At 39.6% G+C, this 25074-nt stretch overlaps 1 protein-coding gene across 2 annotated transcripts in view; it reads right to left on the reverse strand.

The window, feature by feature from the left end:
- The window catches only part of DCDC2 (doublecortin domain containing 2), a 175199-nt gene that overhangs the window by 95905 nt on the left and 54220 nt on the right, over nucleotides 1–25074 (reverse strand). For both annotated transcript variants that reach the window (XM_070584185.1, XM_070584186.1), the window contains exons 4-8: nucleotides 24324–24400; nucleotides 24079–24210; nucleotides 18849–18995; nucleotides 17078–17132; nucleotides 7961–8123 (exon numbers count right to left, since the gene is read on the reverse strand). In XM_070584185.1, the coding sequence (XP_070440286.1) occupies nucleotides 7961–8123; nucleotides 17078–17132; nucleotides 18849–18995; nucleotides 24079–24210; nucleotides 24324–24400 (574 nt within the window). The remainder of the gene's footprint in view (nucleotides 1–7960; nucleotides 8124–17077; nucleotides 17133–18848; nucleotides 18996–24078; nucleotides 24211–24323; nucleotides 24401–25074) is intronic.

Here is a 25074-nt window from a genome sequence, read left to right on the forward strand (position 1 = left end):
ATACAGCAATCTAGGAGATGACCTAATACCAAGAGGAGAAGATGTCAGTGCTTACAACACAAACACATTCTGGTATTTACAAGTGGTGAATAAAGCCTGGTCATTGAAATGGAGAAGGAAATTGCTTCTACTTCATCAAGGAAAATTTCTTGATAAATATATAATTGTGACTACTGGAAGGAAACATGTCAGTGCTAAGTAATTAGCCCAAAAGAGAGAAAATGGGGATGCCCTGGTGAGTAGCAAAGTGTGTGGTACATAGTAATAGCTCAATAATTGTTTACGGAGGAAATGAAAGGAGTATTCTTGGAAAGGCAGTGGAGTTCATAAGTCTAAAGATTCATGAAACATGGGGAAGGAAATTCAGATGCAGAGAAGGGCTTAGGTTACAAGAGTTTAAGTCCTAGGATGTTTAAGTAACTGTAAAAAAAATTTGGATTTGGCCATTTGATAAATAAACTAGAGATCAACCTCAAAAATATCCATCTTCTTCAAGGTTCCCACATTCTGAAAATGTGAGTCTGAATGCTGAAGATTTAGACCCAGGCCCGGCCTGGTATGTGCCAGAGGAGAGAAGACGCATTATTACACCACGTTGCTGAAGAGGAAAATCTCCTTGTTAGTAATAACTAACTAACTCTTACCACCTACAAAATACAAAGAGCTTAAATCAGCCATCCTCACTTACAAAGAGAATAAGAAACACTGAAGCATAGAAGAGGAGAAAAACGAGAACTCAAAATCTCTCAGATAAGCTTCCGGGTCAACTGTGATACATCAACACTCTGACCCCTAAAGGAAAGGAAGTCAAAATACAGACACAGGAAAACCTCCCTCACTCCTCGCCTGGACTCACGGGTATCAGTGCCCTACCAAAAACTACACGAGAATGTCCACCTTTTAGGCAGCTCTGTGTCAGCGTGGCAATTTCCAGAAACCACCAGCCATTGATATTCTCTTCACTCTGGGAAAACTGGCTTCTCTTCTTTTTCCCTCATTTGTAAAACTAGGAAAATGCTATTATCTAATTCTGAGGATCTGTAGACGAAGCTTATAAAATACCAGATTAAAATCCATAATTGAGATTTGGGATCAGAATTGTACCATTACTCATTGTTTGGAATTTGTAGCCCTTAATTTCAATTGCCACCACAAATGTAGGCATAACAGACCTACACAAACACACACCCACTCACACACACACTCAACAAACACTGAGTGCTACTCTGAGCGGGACACTCTGCTGGGTGCTTATCTGTGTCTCACAGGTGAATGATGGCAGAGGAGCCACTGATACTCTAACAGACCAGGCCCCCATCCTCAGTCAGCCACCACAGGACTGGCCGAAGGAAGAGGAAGTTGGGGAGGGAGGAAGGTAAAATCCCCTGGCTACTTCTTCCTCCTCCCTCCACCCTGTCACCCTGTCATCAGCATCTCACAGTCTTTCCTTTTGTCAGACCCCTCCCTAACCACTTCAATCTGGGCCCTACCTCAGATCCCATGATGAAATGCCCAGCCAGGGTAACTCAATTTTTCTGAGAGGCAGATCTTGTTCTGAAAAGCAGATGAATCACACTTCAGTCTTTGGTGTGCCAGAAACTCATCATTGGTACGGATCCATGTTTTCTCTATAGCAAGCTACAGAAAAGTTGAGAGCTAACTTTGGAGGCAACAGAATCAAGGAAATGCTGTGAAATTTGTCAGAGTCCATGATGGGCCAAGAAGGAAAGGGGACCTGCTGAGAAGTGATGGGTAGCATCTATGAAAAGGGAGGTTGGCAAGCCTAAGCTAGGGGAAGAATGAAGATGAGACAATCCCAACAGCATCCTCTTTCAGAGGATCAACTAACAAAAGAAGCTCGGCCCAGATCTCAGTGTCCCTCTCCTGTAAGTTCAGGTCTGGCCCCTCCACCTTTGCATCCCTCCTCAGACCCACACCCACTTGGATCCCTAGCCTCCAGGCTCTGGCCTACACCAGTAATTTGACCTAGGGCAGTTCTGCACCCCTCGGTCAGCAGGGTAACATGAGCTTCTGGCATTCTGAAATGGACCTTCTAGTTGACTTTCCCACTAGAAACATTATTGCACGCTGCGACTACCTTACACGGCATTATGAGAACAGGGCAAGAATTAAGATGCTTCATGGGTTATACAGAACTTTACGGGCTACTTGAATGGAAAATGTGATGTGAGTAACAAAACGCCTACTTAAAACGAATGTCTGGAATAAAATCTCCCAAAGGTTTAGAAATATCTATAGAACTCAACAACTCACAAACTTCTTCTTTTGGAAACAAAAAAGTATCTTCACACCGCAAGCTTGGGCTACGTAAAAAAATAGCCCCCAAAAGAAGTTTACCGCTGAAGCCGCAACCCCATATCAGCTGTAAAAGAATGCTTTTCTCACAGTGCTTCTCCATCCAGTGGACAAAGTGTGTAAGAGGGCAGGATATGAAAAGCATCTTCTCTAAAAAGGGCTAGCATCTTACTCCTCTCAAACAGAGATACACATTTTACTGGCATTCACCCAGTCTCTAATTTTTCAGTCCCTCAGCAGTAAAGTGAACAGCAAAGCATAAATTCCTAAACTAATTTTTATTAATAAAATTTGAATACCACAATAAAGCGTCAAGAAATTACTAAAACCACTTGCTGTACTAGAAGTTTGTTGTACAATATGTCATTCCAACAAAGGTCATGGAGACATGGAAAAATGCTTATTTTACAAATTTTTATCATACTAGTACTTGACGTAGTAAAATTTGACCCCAATACACACTGCCATTGAGATGGGAAGTTATGATCAACAAAGGAATAGAAAACCTGCATTTCCCTGTACAGGGTGAGTGTGGTGGTGATAGACACCAACAAATCATCAATCTTACCTTAGCTTATTAGACAAAACCAACACTCTGCTTTGTGAAGCCATCCTGGTGCCTTCTTATATATGTCCTTCTGGTACACGATGCCCCGTAGAGGGTGAGACTCAGGAGAGCACATGTGGAAAGTGTTCTTCCTGTTTTATCTTCAGAGTTTCTTGTGACTGGGAACCATGCAAGTGCCTGAGCTGGTTCATCAGCTGAACCCAAGAAGCTCAAGCTTCACTGCCCTGTGATGTGATTCTGAGGATGGAGTGCAGTAATGCTTCATGCTCGGGGCAGCGCAGCAAACCATGTGTGGGTCGTGGCTGTTAGAAAACCCAAGAGCATGACTGCTCAAGGGCAATCACTCAGCAGGGTCATCACATTCAGACATCCCTTCCCGGCACTGCACCTGCTGCCAATCACTCCTCAGGAGTCTAAACATCACAAGCTCCTTGGGAACTATCACAGAATGATGCTGGGAATAAGCCAGGAACCACATCAAAGATACTAGGCCTTGTGTGTGTGTGTGTGTGTGTGTGTGTGCATGTGCCCACACGTGCAAACCGAATCACATCCTTCAAAAGAAACAAGTCTTGTTTCTACTTACATTTTAATACTCTGCCTTTAAAAAGTATTTATTGGGGGCCAGCCCCCATGGCATAGTGGTTAAGTCTGGCGTGCTCTGCTTTGGTGGCCCAGGTTCACAGGTTCGGATCCCAGGTGCAGACCTACACCACTCATCAAGCCATGCTGTGGTGGCAACCCACATACGAAATAGAGGAAGACTGGCACAGATGTTAGCTCAGAGCCAATCTTCCTCACCAAAAAAAAGAAAAAGGTATTTATACTTATCAATACCATATAAGCCAGCAACACAGACTAGGCTATTTTCTCTGCAACCTTTCCAATATTTCTAAGGAGCCTTAAATTCACTATCTTATCTGTGTTCCAAGGGTTCTAAAAACATTAATTTTTTTCATGTAGAAAATATTCAATGAATATAATCAATCCCAAAATACCATTTCAAAACAATCATCATTACTCCTTTACTCATAGTGGAGAGTGCAGCTAGTTAACAGCCTCTCAAGGCACCGCAACTCAAGTGGAAAGTGTAACAGAAACACACGCTGGCCAGTTAAGCATGTATTTAAATGCAACACTAAAAATGCATTTCACACCCAACTTCATCAATCACCAACCAATCTCACTTTGCATCTTGGCTACCAAAAGAAAACGGGATTTGTTGCCCTGAAGAAATATGTCACTGCTCTGCTTGAATTATTAGGCTTTACTATTATACAGAAAAACTTGGAAGAAAAAAAAGAAAAGAAAAGAAAAAGAAACAAAATTAGACCCAGGTTGCCACCTACAGACTGATAGCAGCACTGCTCATTCACACAGCATTAGATATCAGAATATCAGTAGTAAAAAAAGGACAAAATGTATGACTACAATCTTAATTATTTAAAAAAATCAAGATAGCCTACGAAGTCTCTTTTTCCTAATTAACAGGAGAACAGTATATAAGTAAAGAACACTGGATCAAAATTTTGCACAATTTAATATGCTATAAAATGATTATAGATACTTATCCTAACTCTAAAATTTAACACTTTGAAATGAAATTGAACAGATTAATTCCAAATTATAATATTTTAAGTAGAAAAAACTGTTTCATCTCGAAAACCAAATTCTTGTGTTTTTTGATTCAATATTTGTATATATTGTGAAATGACCACCATGATAAGTCTAGTTAGCATCTGTCCCCATACATAGTTACAAAATCTTTTTTTTTTTAAAGATTGGCCCTGAGCTAACACCTGTTGCCAATCTTTTTTTTTCTTCTTCTCCCCAAAGCCCCCAGTACTTAATTGTATATCCTAGTTGTACGTCCTCCTAGTTCTTCTATGTGGGACGCCACCTCAGCACGGCTTGATGGGTGGTGCTAGGTCCACACCCGGGATCTGAACCAGAGAAAACCCGGACCACTGAAGCAGAGTGTGCGAACTTAACCACTCGGCCACAGGGCCGGCACCCAAAAACTTTTTTTCTAGAGATGAGAACTTTTAAGATCTACTCTCTTAGCAACTTTCAAATATGCAATACAGTGTTAAACTCTTGCATTTTTTAGTCCTTATCTTGACTCACCACACACCTTCCCTTTCATTTTGCTTCAAGTCCTCATTGCTTTTAGCTTTCTAAAGAATAAGAGCCCTCTTGAGACATGAATATCCAAAAGCACACACTTGGTTCTAATTACTAAAACAGATGATATTAAAACAAAAAGCAACTGCAGTAATAAATGAATATGAAGGCTGAATTAAGAAGTGAAAAAAAGAGAGGAAGAGAGACTGTTTTGATATTATAACTTGGAAATTTCTATAGCCAAAGACATCTGGACGGAGATCTGATAAGTAGAAATAGCTCAATTTTCAAAAATATGGATTTAAGTTAATATCCTTAAATTTATCAAGTGATGATTTAATCTAGGCAACTGCACAAAAGCTCTTTTGGTTTTCCCTGGAAAAACTGTTTTTGAAAGCCAAGATTCATTTTCCAGGTTATATGTTCTTTTTTTCAAGATAAAAAGATGCAAAATGCTCCATCTAAACTCTCATATGTGCTTCTAGATCAGTGGTATAAGCCTCTTACTGGGAAAACATTTCAGTCCTCAAAACCTTCATTTGAAAGACACCAGCTGTTGTTATCCTATGTAACAAAGAGATCCAGCAGTTAAAAACCTATCATCTGCACGTTATAAAACTATGTTGGAAAATATACACTTAAAAGGGCAATTCTCTAAACCAACTGCAGGATTCTCTAAAGACAAGGAAAGAAAAGCTGAGGGCTTCTACCTTTTCTTAGTACTTTTAAAATATGACTTGCTTCAGGGGTCAGCCAGGTGGTGTAGTGGTTAAGATTGTGCGCTCAGCTTTGGCGGCCCAGGGTTTACAGGTCTGAATCCCAGGCATGGACTGAGGCACTGCTCATCAAGCCATACTGTGGTGGTGTCCCACATACAAAATAAAGGAAGATGGGCAGAGATGTTAGCTCAGGGACAGACTTCCTCAGGAAAAAAAAAAAAAGAAATATATATATATATATATATGACTTGCTTCAGTGTTCAACATGTCGTTGTTATTTTCATCCCCACAAATACAAGTGTTGTTGAAAACTATTTGTGAATTTCTACAAAAGCAAAAATACTGATAATTCAGCTTTCAATAAAGGTTACTTTCCTGGGAAAGAGGAAAATGTCCATACAGCCTCTTGTATTCCCAAGTTTCTACAAATAAGAACCTGAAAAGATAGTGGTTCCTTTTCTTCTGAGGGACAACTACTAAATCTACAGACTTTTAAAAAATATAGTGGAAGGAGAAGTTGGGATTTTTGTAAGCTAATAAGAGCCTCACAGAAAATAAGCAAACGGTATTTTATAAAAGCTTTTAATAAAAAATGATTCATGAAAAGTTGAAAATGGGTCCTATTTCTTAGTGGGTTTTAAAGTATTACAGAGACTTATCTATTTTGTAACCTCCACCATTCATTCATCAGTATTTATTAAGCGTCTCATATCCATCAGACCTGTGCCAGTTGTTCGGGATTTAAAAAACTAGTAATACATAGCCGAGGCCTTGGGGGCTTCACAATCTAGTATCTATTGATTAAAATAAAGCCTCTATTATTTTTAATGCTCAAAGTATGGCATGTTCTTCCAGGCTAGCTTTTTCCCTTTGGTTCCTGCCATACAATAAGCATTCAATAAACATCTGTTGACTGCATTTCACCCTAGCCTCCTTATTTCATGGTCATGAAAAGGATTGCACAAACTTAAAGATAAGCAAAATTTTTAAGATAAAACTTAACATGAACCCACACTTTGCAGATAGCTAATGAGGCCCCCAAAAGTTAAGTGACTTGCCCAAGGTGAACAGCAGACCTGGGACAAGAATCTAGGACACAACGTCCAGCTAATCTCTATCATTGAAATCTTTGAAGATTTAAATCCTCCTCTACTCTTTCTTCTCTGTAACTGGCTCATTCATTTAGACTGTTCTTCTAACCTAGCCTCACACAGCTTCCTTCTGACTCTTTAACCACGTGTTCAGCGTCTTCTAAACCCTCCCACAAGTCTATGCTGTCTCCACAGCTGTGAAGCCCACATTAGCTGTAATTCTAATGTGACTCTTCACACGGACTTCGAAAAGAGCTGGAGCTCCCAAGCAGAAGATGGAGTTCTGCCTAAGAATCTGAAAGCTTATCCCATCCATCCTCTTCCTGGGTACCCCAGCAGGTCCCCTGCAGGGCATATGACTGGATCCCCAGAGGAAGGAGAAGCAATCACTCCACTGGGCTGTGCCCCAGCCAGCCCTCCCTGCCCACAGCATCACTCCACTCTCATGCGCTCTCCCCACTGAGAACACGCTTGAAATGAAACCAAAAAGAGCCTGTCTTCACACACAAAAAGAGAACTAACATGAATATTCACAATTCTGATTGTATATGTCCTTAGTTCATCATCACACTTTCATCCTGAAATCTCGTACTAATGCAGGCTTTTTAAAAAATTGTTTTATACCAACTCTCAGCTGGTAATGCAAGGTAAAACTACATAACTAATTTTGGTACATATAGTTTATTGGTAAAGTTTTGTGTATATTTAGTATTCTCTTGGATGTCAGTAAAACATCTTTTCAAGAAAGGTGACCTTTGACTAAACGTAAATCGTAATGAATGAAGACAAGAGTTGTAGACAAATAAGAGAGATGGCTGTCAACAGCAGTTGGTAAAAATGTTAACTAAGCACTGCCAGTAAGAGCACGGGAGGGTAAAATTTACCATTTTTATAAGATCGCCACGAGAAATATTTTATCTCAAAACACACGTCCTCACAGCACAACCTCTAATTACAAATAGAAATTAAACATAAAAAACGGTAGCATCTCATACATGAAAGCCTTTTTGAAAACTCTCATATACGACAATAAGGAGTATCTACTGCGGGCCCAGAAAAACAAATGGATCTAATTAAGAATTAAAATTATATCACAGCCTGAAGAGAATGTTAATCAATAATAACAATAACAACAAACTTACCACTGTTTGGAACTGGTTGTGGTGAGTCCTTTAACTTTACATTTTGTTTCTCTTTCGTGGGTTTTTCTGAATTCACATTATCTTTCTTCCCTTTCCTCTTTGCGGGCTGAGGAGATGAGTTGTCGCTGGATCCAACCGTTGACTTAGATTGGCGATCATTTCCCTAAGCGGCAGAAGATCAGACACTTACTGTTGGCTAATGAACTCCCAAAGTGACTCCTAGGCAATATAAGCCATGAACTAGTGGTAAATAGGTCAGGGATGGCGGATGAGTGTATGTGCTGATTCTGCCACTGTCTATTTTAATACCTACATTAGCTCTTCCTGGCAGCAGAGGAAGGGTCTAGCAGAGGAAGGAGAATAAAAACAATAACTAACAATTGTTGAGTTCTTAATATGTACCAAGTATCCTATAAAATTATCTCACTCAATCCTCATAACCCTGGGAGACAGGCACTGTTATCACCTCATTGGACAGAGGAGGAACTGAGGCTTGGAGGTGAAGCCTGCCCAAGGTCACTCAGCCAGCAAACAGCAAAGCAGGACCGCTGCCTTAACCATCCTCTCCCTCCTGCACCTTTCTGAAGAAGCAGCAGCTATCAGTTGCATGAGGAATGGTGACAGCCCTCAGTTTGATCAGTTAATCTAGAAATACCTCTTAACTAGTTGTGAATGTCTAGGTGTCATCAGTCAAGCAGACACACACCGTGCTTGTAGGAATCCTCCAATATTGACTCATCTGTCGGTGACCACCATGGTCTCTATGAATCTCACATCCAGAGCAACACAGACACAAGCAGCTCAGGACTACATGCTCCCAACTCCAGCAAGGCAGACTCAGAGTTTCACACCTTCCATGGTGGCCTGTGGTCCCCACGTGCCTCTGGAAATGAAGACCTTGCATTTGCAAAGTAGCCTTCTCCACATGAAGGGGAGGTTGAGTTTCAGTGGCTCCTGTCACTGGCCCGAGGTTAGCTCCTGGGGAGCCACAGAACAGCCGCTACAGTGGTGGCTCCTGTAAGTGCCCAAGGAACAGCCGTGCTGGGAACTCAGCCACTGCTTGGCCATTGCTACAGCAAGAAACTCCCTCCTAATAAGGCAGCCTTGGCTCTCAGATGCTCAGGTGCTAAACTTACCCGAGTGTGTAAGGGGTGAGGCTGCAGGTAATGGAAAGAATGCAAGTTTGAGAAACTCAAAATACCTGGCTCAGAGCCACTGCTCTGCCACTAACCACCCATGGGACCTTGGACTAACTAACTCCTTCCTTCTTTGAGCCTGTTTCCTCATCAGTTGAATGAGGTTAATGTACCTGCCTTTAGGTCTATCATGAGGATGAAATGAGAATGTTCCTAAAGTGACTAGCACAGTGCCTGGCAAGTCATACTTGTTCAATGAGTACAGAGTGCTTTCTCCAAGAGCAGAGAGTTTTCCTCTTCTCTTAAAATTCATATAAACTCCTACCATATTGGGTGCAATCTTTATGCAACATCTGTACTATGCTAAGATCTGAAAATAAACATAGTAATTAAATAAACAAATCTGCCTAGAAACCTATTATAACCACTCATTTTAAACATTTATATATTCAGTCATCCAGAAGCATTTAAATAGTTTTAGCCATCACCCAATTAAGGATAGAAAAATTCACAGCCTTACAAATGAAGTTATTTATGCTATTTTGTCATAGCCTACAAGAAAATGAATTATGCATAGATTTATTAACAGTATGAAAACTTGTCCAAATCTATAACACTTTTTTGCATAATTTAATTTCCTATTCCAATTGCAATTTAAACATACAGTTTCCATTTAATTATTGCATTAACTGCAGCCAGAGTTGTTGTTTTTTTCTTTCCTTTTTTTTTCAATGATTCTTTCTCGCAAGGCCATAAACTGCCTGGCAGAAGAAATAGATAACGTGATCACAGTGGAGATTCCAAAACCATCAACCTGGTCTCAGACTTCAGTCTATTTTCAACTGAGTCTATACATTCCAAGATTTTAAAACTTTACAAGCCTTGAATGAGAGGAGTAACCCTTCCAGCAAGCCTACTGAAATGTTCAGAGATCCTGTTGAACTTTTGAGAACTAAAATGAAACAATGAAGGAGCAGGATAGGTTTTTACATCTCTCTGGGAAAAGTCTTACTCACAAAAGGGGTCTAACAAGGGAGAAACAGAAACTCCATCCTGGAGTGCCTTGGGGTTCACATAATTCTAAAAACCAACTCTTGTTGAATGAACAGGATGTTCTGATTTACTACACTTCTGATAAGGACACTCAAAAGGATAATTTGGCAGCATCATGAAAGTCTAGTTGATTTCAATAACTCTAGAAGGCATGGCTTCAGTCATTGATGCTCATGCATTCAAATATTGATTCCTGACTAATCACTAGGTACTTTGTAAGGACTAAATGAAACTGAGAGAAAACGAAGAATTTTTTGTAATTAGAAGAGGGGGAATAATTTAAATGCTTTTCTTTTTAAAAAAGAAAACATGCTGATTCATCTAAAATGTTAATAACACAAAATAAATATGTAATAAATTATATACAAATATATAAATAAATTATATAGTATAAATTACATATACTCATATTTATTTACATAGTTAATTATATAACTTACAGATAATATATAAATAAATTCTATCCAGAGAGAGACTGGAGGGAACGACAGACGAATGGAGGGAAGGATTTTCTTTTCTTTTTTGAGACTTCCACATACGACTTATAACGTGTAGACACTGACGGATAGTCATTGCTATTTGGAGGGCATAGAGAATAGGGGAGTTTTGCCATCTCATACAACTATGCTAGTTGATAAACCAATATTACTGAGCACCTCTCATGTGCTAAATACCCATTAACACAAATATTTACCAAATCTATAGATAGGTATTATTATCACCATTTTACAGATAAAGGAACTAACTTTCTCAAGGTTACCCAAGTCTTTTACCACACTGAAGCTTCCCACTGTCCAAGATACTAGAAATAGCTATTACATAGTATGGTTCCAGAAAAAAACCATCCAGAAGTGACAATTTATGGCTTTATGCCAAAGTGGAAGGAATCAAGAAGCTGCCTAATTTCATAGCATGTCCTGCACAAAAACTAGACCCCATGTGATACTTCAGCCACTTTCCTGCCTTTGGCCTCACACGTATATCAGTATATCTGATGGGAACAGCAAACCTCTGGCTCAAACTAATAAAAAACCAAAGAAAGCCCTTCAATCACCCCTCACTTTACTGAAATTGGGATTTTTTAAATAGTTCCCTTGGCTCTTTGCAACAAGATCCAATCAACTCGGGTTTCTTTCATTCCTACCAAAAACCCGCTGCCAGCCCCCATGAAGACAGGCCAAAGACATACAGGCCATAAAACATTAAGTTTAAAATAATTTTGCGAGCGGTTTGCCTCCGAGAACAGCCTTCACCATGTGTGTATATTACGTGATGCACCCAGGAGACCAGGCGGGGGACCAGACCCGGACTGAGGCTGGCATTTCCCTCACCTGTGCCTCTGGTGACGGCCAGAGAGAGAAGCCCTTTCATCCATACTAGACTCAGTTTCCCACAAGGCAAAATGGAGTGTGGGGAGCACACAGAATTTATTCGCTTCTCAGTCACTTTGTGACACATGTGTAGTCTTGTCTTTTTTTTTTTAGCAAAACCTTAGCAACTATAATATTTGAATCTGTAAATTACTGACCACAAGATATATTATTACCACATGGTAATAAGAACAACAAAAGACAATTTACTCTTTGGCTTTAACTTTCAGGTACCTGTCTCATTTTTACATCTCTTCCACTAGAGGGTGCTTTGATGCTATGTGGTGTGGCTGCAGCTAGAGAACAGCCTCTGGCTGATGAGTTTATTTTTCGAACTTAATAGAACTTAAGACAATTTACTTATATCTTCCTTTTGTTTTCAAGGCTGGAATTGCAACTGAAAATTACTTGCAATTTGCTAATTTCTGTGACTCTCCTAGCACTACGTGTCTGTATAAAGGGTGGCTTCTGGTTTTGTCCTGATTTGCACAAGGCATTCCCTGGCTGTTATGAAAGGGTCTGCTCTATCCCCAGAACCCCCCATTACCCACACTCCCTACCACAAGGGTGGGGCCCTGCTGACCAAGTCGCTTAAGCACCAGCAAGGGTCCCCTGTGCAGACTACGGCAGCTTTCTCTCTCTCTTTTCTTTTTCTAAGTTCTAACAGGCCCCCACCCACACTCCCCTACATTATGCAATAGGGCAATTCCTAGAAAGCTGTGTGGAAAAATGAACTCCTAAAAATCTAGCTCCCTGTCCTCTTTGATTTGCATCATGAGTTTGAGGATGCCTTACTTATTGATTTGGCAGTGGTTCCTCAAGTTTTAAGCTGATTTTCCCACAGTCCCCTTCACTCACACCCCCACTCAGTGGCAAGCCGTTAATGATCTTAAAAACACGTACATTCTCCAGGGAACCAATTCATTAAAGGAAAGGAGTAAATGAATCCTGTTAAAAATTGAGTTTGTGACTCTGGAATTACCAAGATAAGGTGTTTTCTCCGTGTGCTCACTGCCAGTCATTCACACGTCCACTAAACAGGTTTAGTGAGGACCTACCGTGTGCCAGGCTGATTAATCCCTCTGCTCAAATGAATCCCCCTAAAAGAAGTGTACCCTGACCACCCAGAGGATGCAGCGCCCTCTCACTTTCTCTCCCCATATCCTGATGTATTTTTCTTCAAGCTTATCCCTGATGAACATCAAATGTATTGCGCATTTGTTTGTCTTTCTCCTCCTCCAGAATGGAAGGTCCACACATTTAGCGTTTTCTCTAGAATCTCTGCCTCCCTCTTTCCCCACCCTAAAACTGGCCAGGATGTAACATGCACTCAATAAGTGGTTGTTGGATGAATGCATCAATCAGTGACAACAGACAGTTACAATATACTCAAAGAAGAATTATAATGGATGTCAATCTCCCCTGCCGCCACCTGTCCAGGTCACCTGCACCCCATACCCAGACTCCAGGCCTCCCACTACCACCAGCTTCCATTCTTGCTTCGAGCACTTCTCTATAGATGCCACAACCAGAATGATCATTTAAAAATATAAATCAGGGGCCAGCCCAGTGACACAGCAGTTAAGTTCGCACATTTTGCTTCAGCGGCACAGGGTTCGCCGGTTCGGATCCCTGGTGTGGACCTGCGCACTGTTTGTCAATCCATGCTGTGGCGGGCATCCCACATATAAAGTAGAGGAAGATGGGCACAGATGTTAGCTCAGGGCCAGTCTTCCTCAGCAAAAAGAGGAGGATTGCCAGCAGATGTTAGCTCAGGGCTAATCTTCCTCAAAAAAATAAAAAAATAAAAATAAAAATAAATAAATAAAAATATATAAATCAAATGATATCACTCCCTTCTTCTAACCCTCAAATGGTGTTCCATCAAGGAATAAAGTCCAAACTCCTTGCACGGCTTACACAGTCGGGCCCTGCCTGCCTCTCCAGTTTCACTCAGACCACTCTGGCCTTTCTGCTCTCCCAACAGGCAAAGCTCTTTACCAAGGGCCTTTGCAACTGCTTCCTCTGCCAGGGCGGCTCTTTTCTCCCCTGCCCCAACTTTGTATGACTGGCTCTTTTACTTTTACATCATTAAGGTCTCAGTTTTAGAGAATTGTGTGTCAATTAGTGTCCTCCCACATTTTATTCCTCAGAGCACTTATTACCCTCTGAAGTTATTTACATCTCTGTTTGGAGGTTGATAAGTCTGTCTACCCCAATTGTTGCACCCTCCCCTCTGCACACTCACAAACACAGGCACCAGAATGAAGTTCCATGAGGTCCAAAACTTTGTCTGTCCACCACTATTTGCCAATTGCTTAGGGTGGTTTCTGGCACTCAGTAAGCGCTCAATAAATATACGTTGAGTGGATGACTGAATGAGCAGACAAATGGATGGATGAATACATAGAATGCTTTGGGAGCATTGTGAAAAGAGGGGCAAATTCTGCTATCATTTTATTTTTCTAAGCCATAGCACAGAAATAGAATTTTGAGTCTTTGCTCTCTACGAAATAGAAACGTATCTTATAATTTTTAGTCTTTCTTTCAAGGTCATTTCCTCAAAGAGGACTTTCCTGACACACCTATCTAAATTAGTCCTCCTTTTAATGTCTTTCATCTTGCTCTGTACTTATCTTTCACTTTTATCACATTCTGTAATTATATACTGATTTGTGGAATTGTTTCACCTCTGTCTCCCCAAGTAGACCATGAGCTAAGAGAGAGCATTGTTGTCTTTTTGCTCATCACTGTCTCCCAGGGGCTTGGCTCCAAGCCAGGTACGTGGAAAACTCAATCAGTCATTATCGGATCACCCAGTATTCACAGTACAGATTCTAAAGAACTTCCAAACAAGGGAGCAAGAAAGAAAATTGTACATATGTGCCTCCTGCATATGATTAAAGCAGGAAAAATATTTACACGTTTTTAACAAAAAAATTAGACAATCCATATTTCAGAATAGTAGGTACACAATTCCAAAGTTCAGTAATTGGGAATGCAAGGAGATGAGTCATGATCTTGGTTCTGACATCAGCTTTCCCGGTGACCTGGGGGCAGTTATTCAACTACACCGCGTCTCTGTTTAACTATCTCTCTTCCAGCTGTACTGTAAGAATTAATGAGCTCATATTTGCGTGGTATGCAGAAGAGATTCTGCTCCAAAGTCCTGAAGAACAAGAGGCCAAAATTTCCAAACCTTAAATTCATGAGTTTTATTTAGCTTTATAGTGGCTAAAAGATATTTTTTTCAGCTACTGGAATATTCTCTCTCCACTTCCTCTCCACACCCATGAAGTTAAGTGGCCTCAAGCCTATGCCCTCTGTGGTTCTTACTGCACTATCTCTCCCTCTAGGTTCCCACTCACCCATCCTTTCATTCAACAGCATGATGCAGTATATCCCCTGCCAGGCTGTGCTGGATGCTAGGAAGGTATACCGCAATGACATGTTTCTGATCTTCAACTATGATCTTTATGGGGATGAACTCACAACCTACATCTGATGTTCTCATCAGGCCTCACTAGCTACCATTTACAACTACTTGCTGAACACTTTCAACTAGATCTTGTGATGACACCTATAACTCAATATGTTTGAAATTAAGCAGGTCATCATTTCCTCCGACTGACTTCTTCTTAGCCACAGTACTGCCATTTTCTCAGGCATCCAAGCTCAAAAACTTGCAATTATCTTTGGCTTCAACCTCTCCATTAACTCCATGGACCCAATCACCAAGCAAGTCCTTTGTTTCTTCATGACCAATAATCACCCCCCACTACCTCTACCACCTTCCTAGTCCAGGTTCTTATCACTTTATACCAAGGCTATTGTAGTTGTCCCATAACTGATGTCTCATCTATGGTCTATCAGCATGTTAAGTCTTTCTCCACATGAAAGATCTGATCTTCCTAGGATGGACTTGGACTAACATTCTCACCTCTCAGATGTCCCCCTGAGCTGCCCTCTACTCAAAAATAAAGATTAGACTCTTCATCCTGACATTCAAGGTCATCTAAAACTGCCGCCACTTGCTATTTTAGGCACATCAGCCTCCACACCATGATGAACCTTCTGTTCTAGTCAGCCTGAGGGACTCATTGTCCCCTTGGTGTCAGGAGCATGAGCTCCATCCAGGCAGGCCATCCAGACTCAATCCCTCCCCTGCCATTTGTTCAATGGGAACGTCTAGACTCTATGCTTCCTTTTCTCATTTTTAAATGCAATAATAAAAATAACTCTCATGGCATGAGGATTAAATCAGCCACATCTGTAAAGACATTGGCACGGTATTGAGCCCTCGAGTGTTCACTAAATATCAGCCAGCATCATTGCTTCTCCAAGTGCTCATCTCTGCTCCTTTCCCCACACTGTCCCTCTGTCTGAAACCCCTTTCCCCTCATGGACCTTTGCCTGAATCTGAAACAGTCTTCAAAGGCACAGCTCAAATTCAACTTCCTCCATGTACCCTGGCCAACACACACTGATGCCCTCTGTTTCTCTCATGTTTGCCAATCTCATTACATATTCGGCGTTTAGTTTTAGCTTGTTAGTTACCTTTTCAAGCTATCTTCTCTATTTCAATTAGATTGCAAGTTTCTTGAGGGCAAGAGCTTTGTCATAAATAGTACCAGAGTCTCAGCAAAGGAGCGGGTCCTACACGTCTGTTGTTTGTTACACTGAGTTCAGCACTACTTCTTCATACAACGCTATTTTTCTTTTTTCCAAGAATTTCATGTGATATAACAAAAGGGGGAGAAGAGATATCCAAATCCTCACTAGGAGACAGTATTATTGCCCAGCAGTCATTTATTTTACAAAATACCAATATAAGAATTTTGCTTAGTTAATTCAGAGGGGGAGAGATGTCAAATCAATTCTGACCACTACTGGTCAAACAATTCTATCAATAGGCTGGAAAGAGCAGGCTCAGCCAGAAAAACCTGTCAAAGCAACACTCCAGCATGATGTGAAACTCAGCCCCACGAAGGGGTACAGATGAAAAACTACAAATAGGTTAAGAAATTACCTTCTAAATGCTTGTCACAGTTCCCACAAAATAGGTACTTAATAGACGCTTGCTGAATTAGCAGATGAATGAATAAATGATGGATGGAATAGATTCTTATAAGGAACTGTTTGGATGATTCTCAATCTTTTAAAGGAATATAATTTAGGGTTGCCATTTTCTTACAAAAACTTCCTTTTTAGTCTTTGAGAGAGAGAGTAAACAAGACTGGGTAGACCACTGATGTGCCCTAATACAGCATGTCTCCTAGTTTCACATATTATTGCCTAGATTTCAAGAGTGATATAAATGTTATCAGGTCTATATAAAGGCAAAAGGTATCTATTTTGAAATCTATGTTTTAAAAATGTTAGCTGTCTTTTAGGAACTTAATTGTAACATTAATGTTCTGGTGTTGTTTCACATAATTGCTTGTATACCACAAGGCAGCTAAGTTTTATTTCTTCAAATTTAATTGAAACCCAAAGGACAATCTCTCGGTATCGTACAGAAATATAGAACATTAATGAGTAAGGCATCTGATACTTACACTCCCTTTAGACTTCCTGGATCCTACAATAGGAGGTAGTGAAGAGGTTTTCTGACTGCAGAAACAAATTGCAATTTAGAGATCTGAACATTATTTATAAATAATATGTAATGCAAGATAATGGTCATCTCAATTTGTCATGCCAACCCAGAAGTCAATTGTTTACAGACATCAGTGTTTCAAAAAAAGTACCATAAACTTTCCCCATTTCACAAAAGTCATCATAAAATTTCCAAATTCCATCTTAAAAGACCTTTAATGCTTCCCTGTATAGTATTTTAATCGATGCTTACAAATAAATTTAGTACCACCTTAAATTTTTCCATAGCATTTTTATTTAAATCCACAAATTTCCTATTTGCGTTTCAAAAAGTCATTTCCCAAGCTGAGTGATGATTTTGCCAGACTGAGTTAAAAACTATAAATTTCCATTGTTTTCATAATATCTATGATGGCTACCTCTGAGAGAAGCACAGAATGGTCAAACACTGGCATTTATATTCAGGGAATTTCTAAACCAGTCATTCTCACCAAAAAAGAAAAACTTCTCTTCAGCTGTAAGAATAAGTTGTTCTGTAGATGTCTATATCATTAGGAAAACATCCATCTTGAAAACTAACTGAAACTCTCCGAAAATAGGAGGACACATAGAGAAAGGTTGACTTCACTCATTTGTCCAAGAAAGGCCACCAGGAATTACAGATTTCTCACTGCCATCAAGTACACACTGCAGCTCACAGTGGGCTAACCCAGGGTTGTTTACAGAGATGGTGAAGGATTTGATTTCATGGATGGGTAAGGATGGTTAGCAATAAGTCTGCTGGAAGATAATTCTAAAGTTCTGGAAAACTATGTGCTCCTGCATACTTCAAACACCACCCCTAAAATTCCATTTTATCTCCTAGTTATTTAGACACCCTCGGCTAACCTCTCCATCAAGCTACATAAATGGTTAATTAATGGAGAACAAATTGGTGACATTCTGCTGTCTCTCTGCCACATATCAGCCACCCTCACAGAGAGCAACCACAAAAAGTCAGTTTCCAATAGCAAAGCGGCCATGGAAAAGCAGCACAGTTGGATCCTGGGGCACCACAAGCAAACCGAGGGGTCCCTGCGTCTGCTGGGCCCAGGGCTCTTCATGCGTGCCTCTGCAGTCCATCTACTGGGCTGAAATGAGGCACCCTTCACAAATATATGACATTTCAGAGAGAAAAAAAGGTTCCCAGTGCGTTCTGTGTAATTAAAAGTGTAATCTTCAAACTTTCACATGTATTAACTATACACCCAGCCACTCTACTTATTTGTACAAGTGGAATTATACTGCTTCTATATTTTACAGTTATTATTAAAACGGGTATGAAATATCATGGTTTTTTAATATCTTTAGATGTTTCTATAGGTACCAACTGAAAAATCATTTGGTCTAGCTAAACAGCTAAGACATTATTAAAACTCCTAATGATGTATGCTGTATAAAAGCTCATTGTCCTACATCTTCATAATAATAAATCTTCATATTTATCATAAGGGAATGGTAGAAAGTACTCTATAGTCTTTCACAGATTTCCAAAAATTAAATTTTTGTGCAATAGCTCTTAATCTCCAATCATGGCAAAAAACCAAAACACAAAGATTAATATATACATACATGCTTTCCATTCTAACTGATAAACAGGATTGTATAAAATATACCAGTGGTCAGCAAAAGAATCAATGCTTTTTCAAGTGATAACTAAAATATGAGAGGTGAATGAGGATGAAAACTTACCCATAAGACCTTCTCATTGTTGACTTGTCAAAAAGTAATTCACCGTAAGGCAATTTCTTAAACTTATCTCTGCCGACGGCCACATAAAACTGCCCATTCTCCAACTCTGCCCCACTCTCAACCAGTTTTCCTTCTAAAGTATAAAGTCTGCCAAAATATGAATATCAACAGTTAAAATTCTAACAGGCATTAAAAAAACTGCTTAAAATTACAAAGTAAATGACAACATTCTGTTCTTCACTTGGCTCATTGGTTACTATTCTAAATCATTGAATTATAAACACCTCAAAGTCACTAGATTCAACTAAATACCAATGTTATAATGCAGATACAGTTACTATCTAGCTGTACAGGGTTTCATCCCATAAACCTGACAATCTAAGATAAGGATCCCCTATTGCTGCCATATTAAGATTTCAGAGGGAAAGAATTAACCTGTACAGAATGTGGTGCTTTAAATAAAGCTCAGCTTCCTTTGAAGTTGGATTGTTCTATTTATATTTTTTGTGAGCACTTTTTAAATTTATTTCCTTAATGCATTTGTCAGGTTGACAAGCCTCTTCCTGCATTCTGTGCGGGAGCAGCCCTCAGCCAAAATATTACAACCAAACACACATAACTGGGTCAGAAAACAAGAGGTGGGAGGGCAGGAGGTGAAGGAACCCATTGCCAGCATTAATGATGCAGAACCGCATAGCATTCATGCCTCTTTCTTTTTTTCTCTCCCTGGTCTTCCCAGAATCAAGGGATTTCACAAGAACCTCCCTTGACTGTAAAACTGCTTCTGCAAACTACAATTAATATGTTACTTATTAAAAGAACAGTGATCACTTTACTAGACGATTTAACATGTCCACAGAATTTTCTTAAAGAACAGGAAAAAACAGATTATTAGAAAACTACATCAGAAAGACAAGGCATATTTCTGAAGGTTATAAACAAGAGTTAGTAACTGGAAGGATTTCAAGATAATCATCAAAAAAGTTCTCAGACTTCTTATATTACACAATAAAGGTTAGTGACATTAACAAAGAAAAAAAATGCATTGACCTGTCAGCTTGTTTACTGATCATGTAAATAGGCATATCACATGGAGCCATGAAATACAACGGAAATAGCCAACAAAACCTCTGAAATGTCTCCGTGTTGAGTTACTATAAAGATGCTAAAGTCTCTTTCTTTATGACGGTGTACTTCTCTCTCTACAAGTCTAAACATCGACCCTTCACCCAGATTTCTGGTTTTCCTTCCCTGACCTAGACTGGAGTTTCTGAACAGAGGCACTATTGACATTTTGGATCCGATAATTCTTTGTTGGAGAGGTGAGGGGGCTGTCCCGTGAACTGTAGGGTGTAAACAGTACCCGTGGCCTCTACCCACTAGATGGTAGTAGTTGCTGCCCCTATCCTCACTTGTGACTACCAAAAGTAACTTGGACACTGCTAAATGTCCCCCAGGGGCAAAAGTGCCCCTGGTCGAATGCTACCAGCATAGACCCATACATTCTCCGTCTTTCATTTTCCCTCAAAATAGGGAGATCAAAATCAGTAGTTAATTTTTATAGCTAGAAATTAAAAGATAGGATAGCTGTGGATCTGGAAACAGCCAAGATTTGACTGGTTTCCTCTGCAGGTAGGTAAAGGATACTGAATAAATTCTAGCCCATGATTTTAGCCTTCTTTTACAGGACTCTTGTTAACCTGCTTTACTCCTTTGCTACAAAACACAGGAAACATAAATAGGGAGTTGAGCCAATTTTTATTGGATGTTTTTGATATATAAATATCCTGACATGTAGGGTGGACCCAACCATAAGACTTATTAATGTTCTATTAAGGGAAAGTGGGTGTGTCCCAAGTGAGGAGCAACCAAACCTCACTTGTATCTGGCATTACTTTAAGAATCAAGTTTCTCCAGTATTGAAATGTTCAGGGGACACACAACTATATTTTCATTTTGGTACTTGTATTTGCATATATTTTATTTCTGTGTATGAATTTGTTTCTATCAAGACATGTATAAATAGGTGTATGTGGGCACGCAATTGTGTGTATATATCTCTGTGCGCTTTATATCACTTATTGAATGGTTTTACATTTATGTATATGTCAAAAGACAAAACTATATATCTAAAAGAAGTCAATGTATAACTAATGAGATCCGCCTTCACTCCTAACACAAAAATAAAATCCAGGGTCCGGCCCCATGGCCAAGTGGTTAAGTTCGTGTGCTCCACTTCAGCAACCCAGGGTTTCACCAGTTCGGATCCTGGGTGCAGACATGGCACTGCTCATCAAGCCATGCTGAGGTGGCATCCCACATGCCACAACTAGAAGGAGCCACAACTAAGAATATACAACTATGTACCAGGTGGCTTTGGGGAGAAAAAGGATAAAATAAAATCTTTAAAAATAAATAAATAAAAATTTAAAAAATAAAATCCATAAGGATCCAAGATTTAAATGAAATTAAAAAGTACAAGATGAAAACATATAAGAATATTTTTGTAATCTTGGAGTGAGGAAGACCTAAACTAGTCATAAAACTTGATCATAAAGAAAGATTGAAAATTCAACTGCATCAAAATTCAACATATCTGTATGCAAAAAGAAACATAAAGAGTATCAAAAATACAAACTGGAAACATTTAAAACTCACATGAGAAAGGGCCACTTTCCCTAATATGTAAAGAGTGACTATAAATCAATAAGATAAATGTGTAAAGGCCATGACAGATAGTTTATTTTTAATGGAAGACAAATATGTGACATTTATTTAGAGAATAGCTTAGTAGTCAAGAGCACAGGCTTTGGAGCCAGACTGTCCAATAACTAGGCTTGAATTCCAGCTCTGCTACCCCTATCTGCGTAATCTTGGGCAAGTAACTTCCCCCTTCTGTGTCTCATTCTCATGTCTACTAAAAGAGAATAATAACACTAATTACCTCATAGGATTGCTGAGTTGACTAAGTTAAAATGTAAAGCACTTGAAACAATGCCTTGCACACAAGAAACAATCAATAATGTTGCTGTTGTATATTAAATAAATAAAAATCAAGAAACAATGAAATACTATTTTTACCCAACACGAATGAAAAGACAAAATGTTTGTTAGTTTTACAGTATAAATGAGATTATGCAAAACAGGCCCTCTCGTGCACTTTTGGTGAGAGTGCAAATTAGTACAAACTCCAGAAGATGGTTGGCAGTTTCTATCAAAATTTAAGCATTTACCACTAGACACAGCAATCTGGCTTCTAGACGTTAGTCTCTTGATAAACTCTGCTTAAATACAAAGACATGTATATTTAATAGCAAAAGATTGGAAGTGACTTATATATAATAGCAAAAGATTGGAAGTGACCTAAATTTCCATCAAGAGGAGACTCTTAAAACAGACTAGGGCCTGCCCATAAAATGGAATATTTTGTAGTCATTAAAAATAAGAAGATAGAAGGGCCGGCCCCATGGCCTTGTGATTAAGTTCGGCGTGCTCTGCTTCAGCAGCCCAGGTTTGGTTCCCAGGCACAGACCTACACCACTTGTCAGCAGCCATGCTGTGGCAGTGACCCACATACAAAATAGAGGAAGATTGGCATGGACCTTTATTAAGGGCAAATCTTCCTCAGCAAAAAAATAAGAAGAAGATGATAGAGCTACTTGTGCTGATATGAAAATCTCCAAGATTTGTTGTTACAGGAAAAAAAGCAGGGTTTATTTATATATTTATTCGTTTGTGTATGTGTGCTCCCACTTGTGTTTTTAAGAAATAAAAGATATACGTGCTTCCATATGCATAGAATATTTCTGGAATAATGCAGAAAAGTACTGGAGGGACTCAGAAGTCTGAGGTGGAAGAAATAGTTTTTATCCATATCTTTTGTCCTGTCTGAATTTTTTTTACCACATATGAAGTATTACTTTCAATTATATTTATACGTTTATATGTTAAATATATATTTATATCTACCTAATTATATTTAAAATCTCAATGGCTGTGAAACTATATATATTAACATATGTGAAAATACGTTAATCTGTATACACATCTAACTGAAAGACATAATATGCAATCAATTGAAAACTTATTTTATCATATATGTCTATAGAGAGATATAAAAATATGAAAATAGGCATAAGAACTTGAAAGCAGGAGTGTACACCACCTGTAGAGAATGTTAGAGAGACTGGGGTGAAGAGAGGATTCAAGGAGAACTACCAAAAAACTTTTGATGGATTTCAAATATTTGAATGTCATATATGGTGTGTATGTGTGTGTGTGTGTGTGTGTGTATTTTTTTTTTTTTTTTTTTTTTTGGTGAGGAAGATTGGCCCCCAGCTAACATTTGTCGCTAATCTTCCTCTTTTTGCTTGAGGAGGACTGTTCCTGAGCTAACATCTGTACCAATCTTCCTCTATTTTTTTTGTACATGGGATGTCACCACATGGCTTGATGAGCAGTATGTAGGTCCGTGCCAGGGATCCAAACCCACAAACCCCATGCCACAGAAGCAGAGCACACAAACTTAAGCACTACACCACTGAGCCAGCCTCTATATATTCTTAATATGCTGTGTACTTGTATATATTATTTGTAACCCTCTCACCTAAAAAAAAAGAAAAAATGTCAGCTTCCAACACAGTATCATTTCATAGGCTTCACAATTAAAAGCCATGATTTTAATCTTCACTTAAATTTCAGAGCTTGAGAAAAATGCTTTTCATTTCTCAATTTAGGCAACCCCGCTTAATTATCCTGTCTACTCTGCCTCCTCCTTAAATCTAATAACACCTCCTGAAGTCTGATTTCTTTCCCCGGGGAAATAGTTCACAATACCAAATAATCATAAATGCCTCCTAAAGGGAGGACAACGAATTAAGAGCCCAGGAGCTGGCTCACTCAAAAACAGTTCTTCTCAACTAAAACAATGTTGACACTCACCTATTTGCTCTAAACGGAAAGAATAAAAATGGTTAATATTTGTTGATGTGCTACTGTGTGCCCAGGACTGTTTGAAGCTCTTTATATGGATTACCTCATTCCTTAAAACAACTCTATAGGGTAAGTAGTACTATATACCTATTTTACAGATAAAGAAACTGAGGCATTGGAGCCTAACTGGAGAGCCAAAATTCAAACCGAGGGACTAGTGACCCCAGAGACTCCTGGGAATACCCTCAACAGTTCCAAAACCCATCCACATCTTTCAAAGAAGATTACTTCGACATACCTGTGGACAGCCCCACTCCTCAGAGTTATTTTTTCCGTGACCATTTGTAGCACACGATCCCACTGATTCAGGGCTTTTCTAGGGATGAGGAGGCGAGAAGCTGGGCTTACGAGGTCTCCATTTGCAATCAAGCTGGAAGAAAAGCTAAGCCAGTGAGCCCAACCATTTGAAACAGTTATGCCTTTAAAACACACAAAATGAATCCCAGACCAAAGGGAAGCCGCCAAGCCAGGCCCCCAACTTACAAGATAGTGCAGGGTTCCTGCAGCGGTTTTCTAAAGCGAGCGGACACATTGATCCTGCTGTGGATGACTGGCTTGACCTTTAAAAGCAAAGAAATAAAATCACTGAGCTATGTTAGTTTTGTTTTTTTCCATGAGGAAAACTATAGGTTTCCAGGGAAGTGGCTGAGACCCGTTGTGTTTGTTAAAACCTTTCTTTTTTCCCCTTAGATAAACACTGGGCTCATCCTCTACGGATATTATTATGTGGCCTTCGTCAGGCTCTCAAAAAAAACTCCCCTCAAGCCCTGGGCATCCTGCTCAGGATCTGTGCCAACAACGGAAATTGCTGAGCTATTATGAGAATTTGAAAGCAACTCTTTAAAACAATGCTTTCTGTAAAACAAAAATAAAATAATCCTATAAAATCTTGAACTCTGAAGCGCCCTCCCCCTTCAGCTACAACATACCATGTTTTGTCATCTCTCCTCATCCACTCTCATTTCACCTGCTCTCTGAATCCAGGCCCCCACTGGGCCCTTCACCCCATCCCATTCTCCAAGACTAACGCCCTTGACTTTTTCTCAACTTCGTTTTCCCCTACCCATCAGCCGCATTCACACCAGCACCGTCGATCCCGAGCTCCTGGAACCTGGATGGGTCTAGTTATCTTTCCTTGTCCTTTTGTTTCCAGGTTCCAGGCTCCTGTTAGTGAGAACCACACGGCCCACGGGGCGCCTTCACCTGAGAGAGGTCTTTGGCATCAGCCAGCCAA

This window comes from Equus przewalskii, chromosome 19, assembly GCF_037783145.1.
Source record: "Equus przewalskii isolate Varuska chromosome 19, EquPr2, whole genome shotgun sequence".
NCBI lineage: Eukaryota > Metazoa > Chordata > Mammalia > Perissodactyla > Equidae > Equus > Equus przewalskii.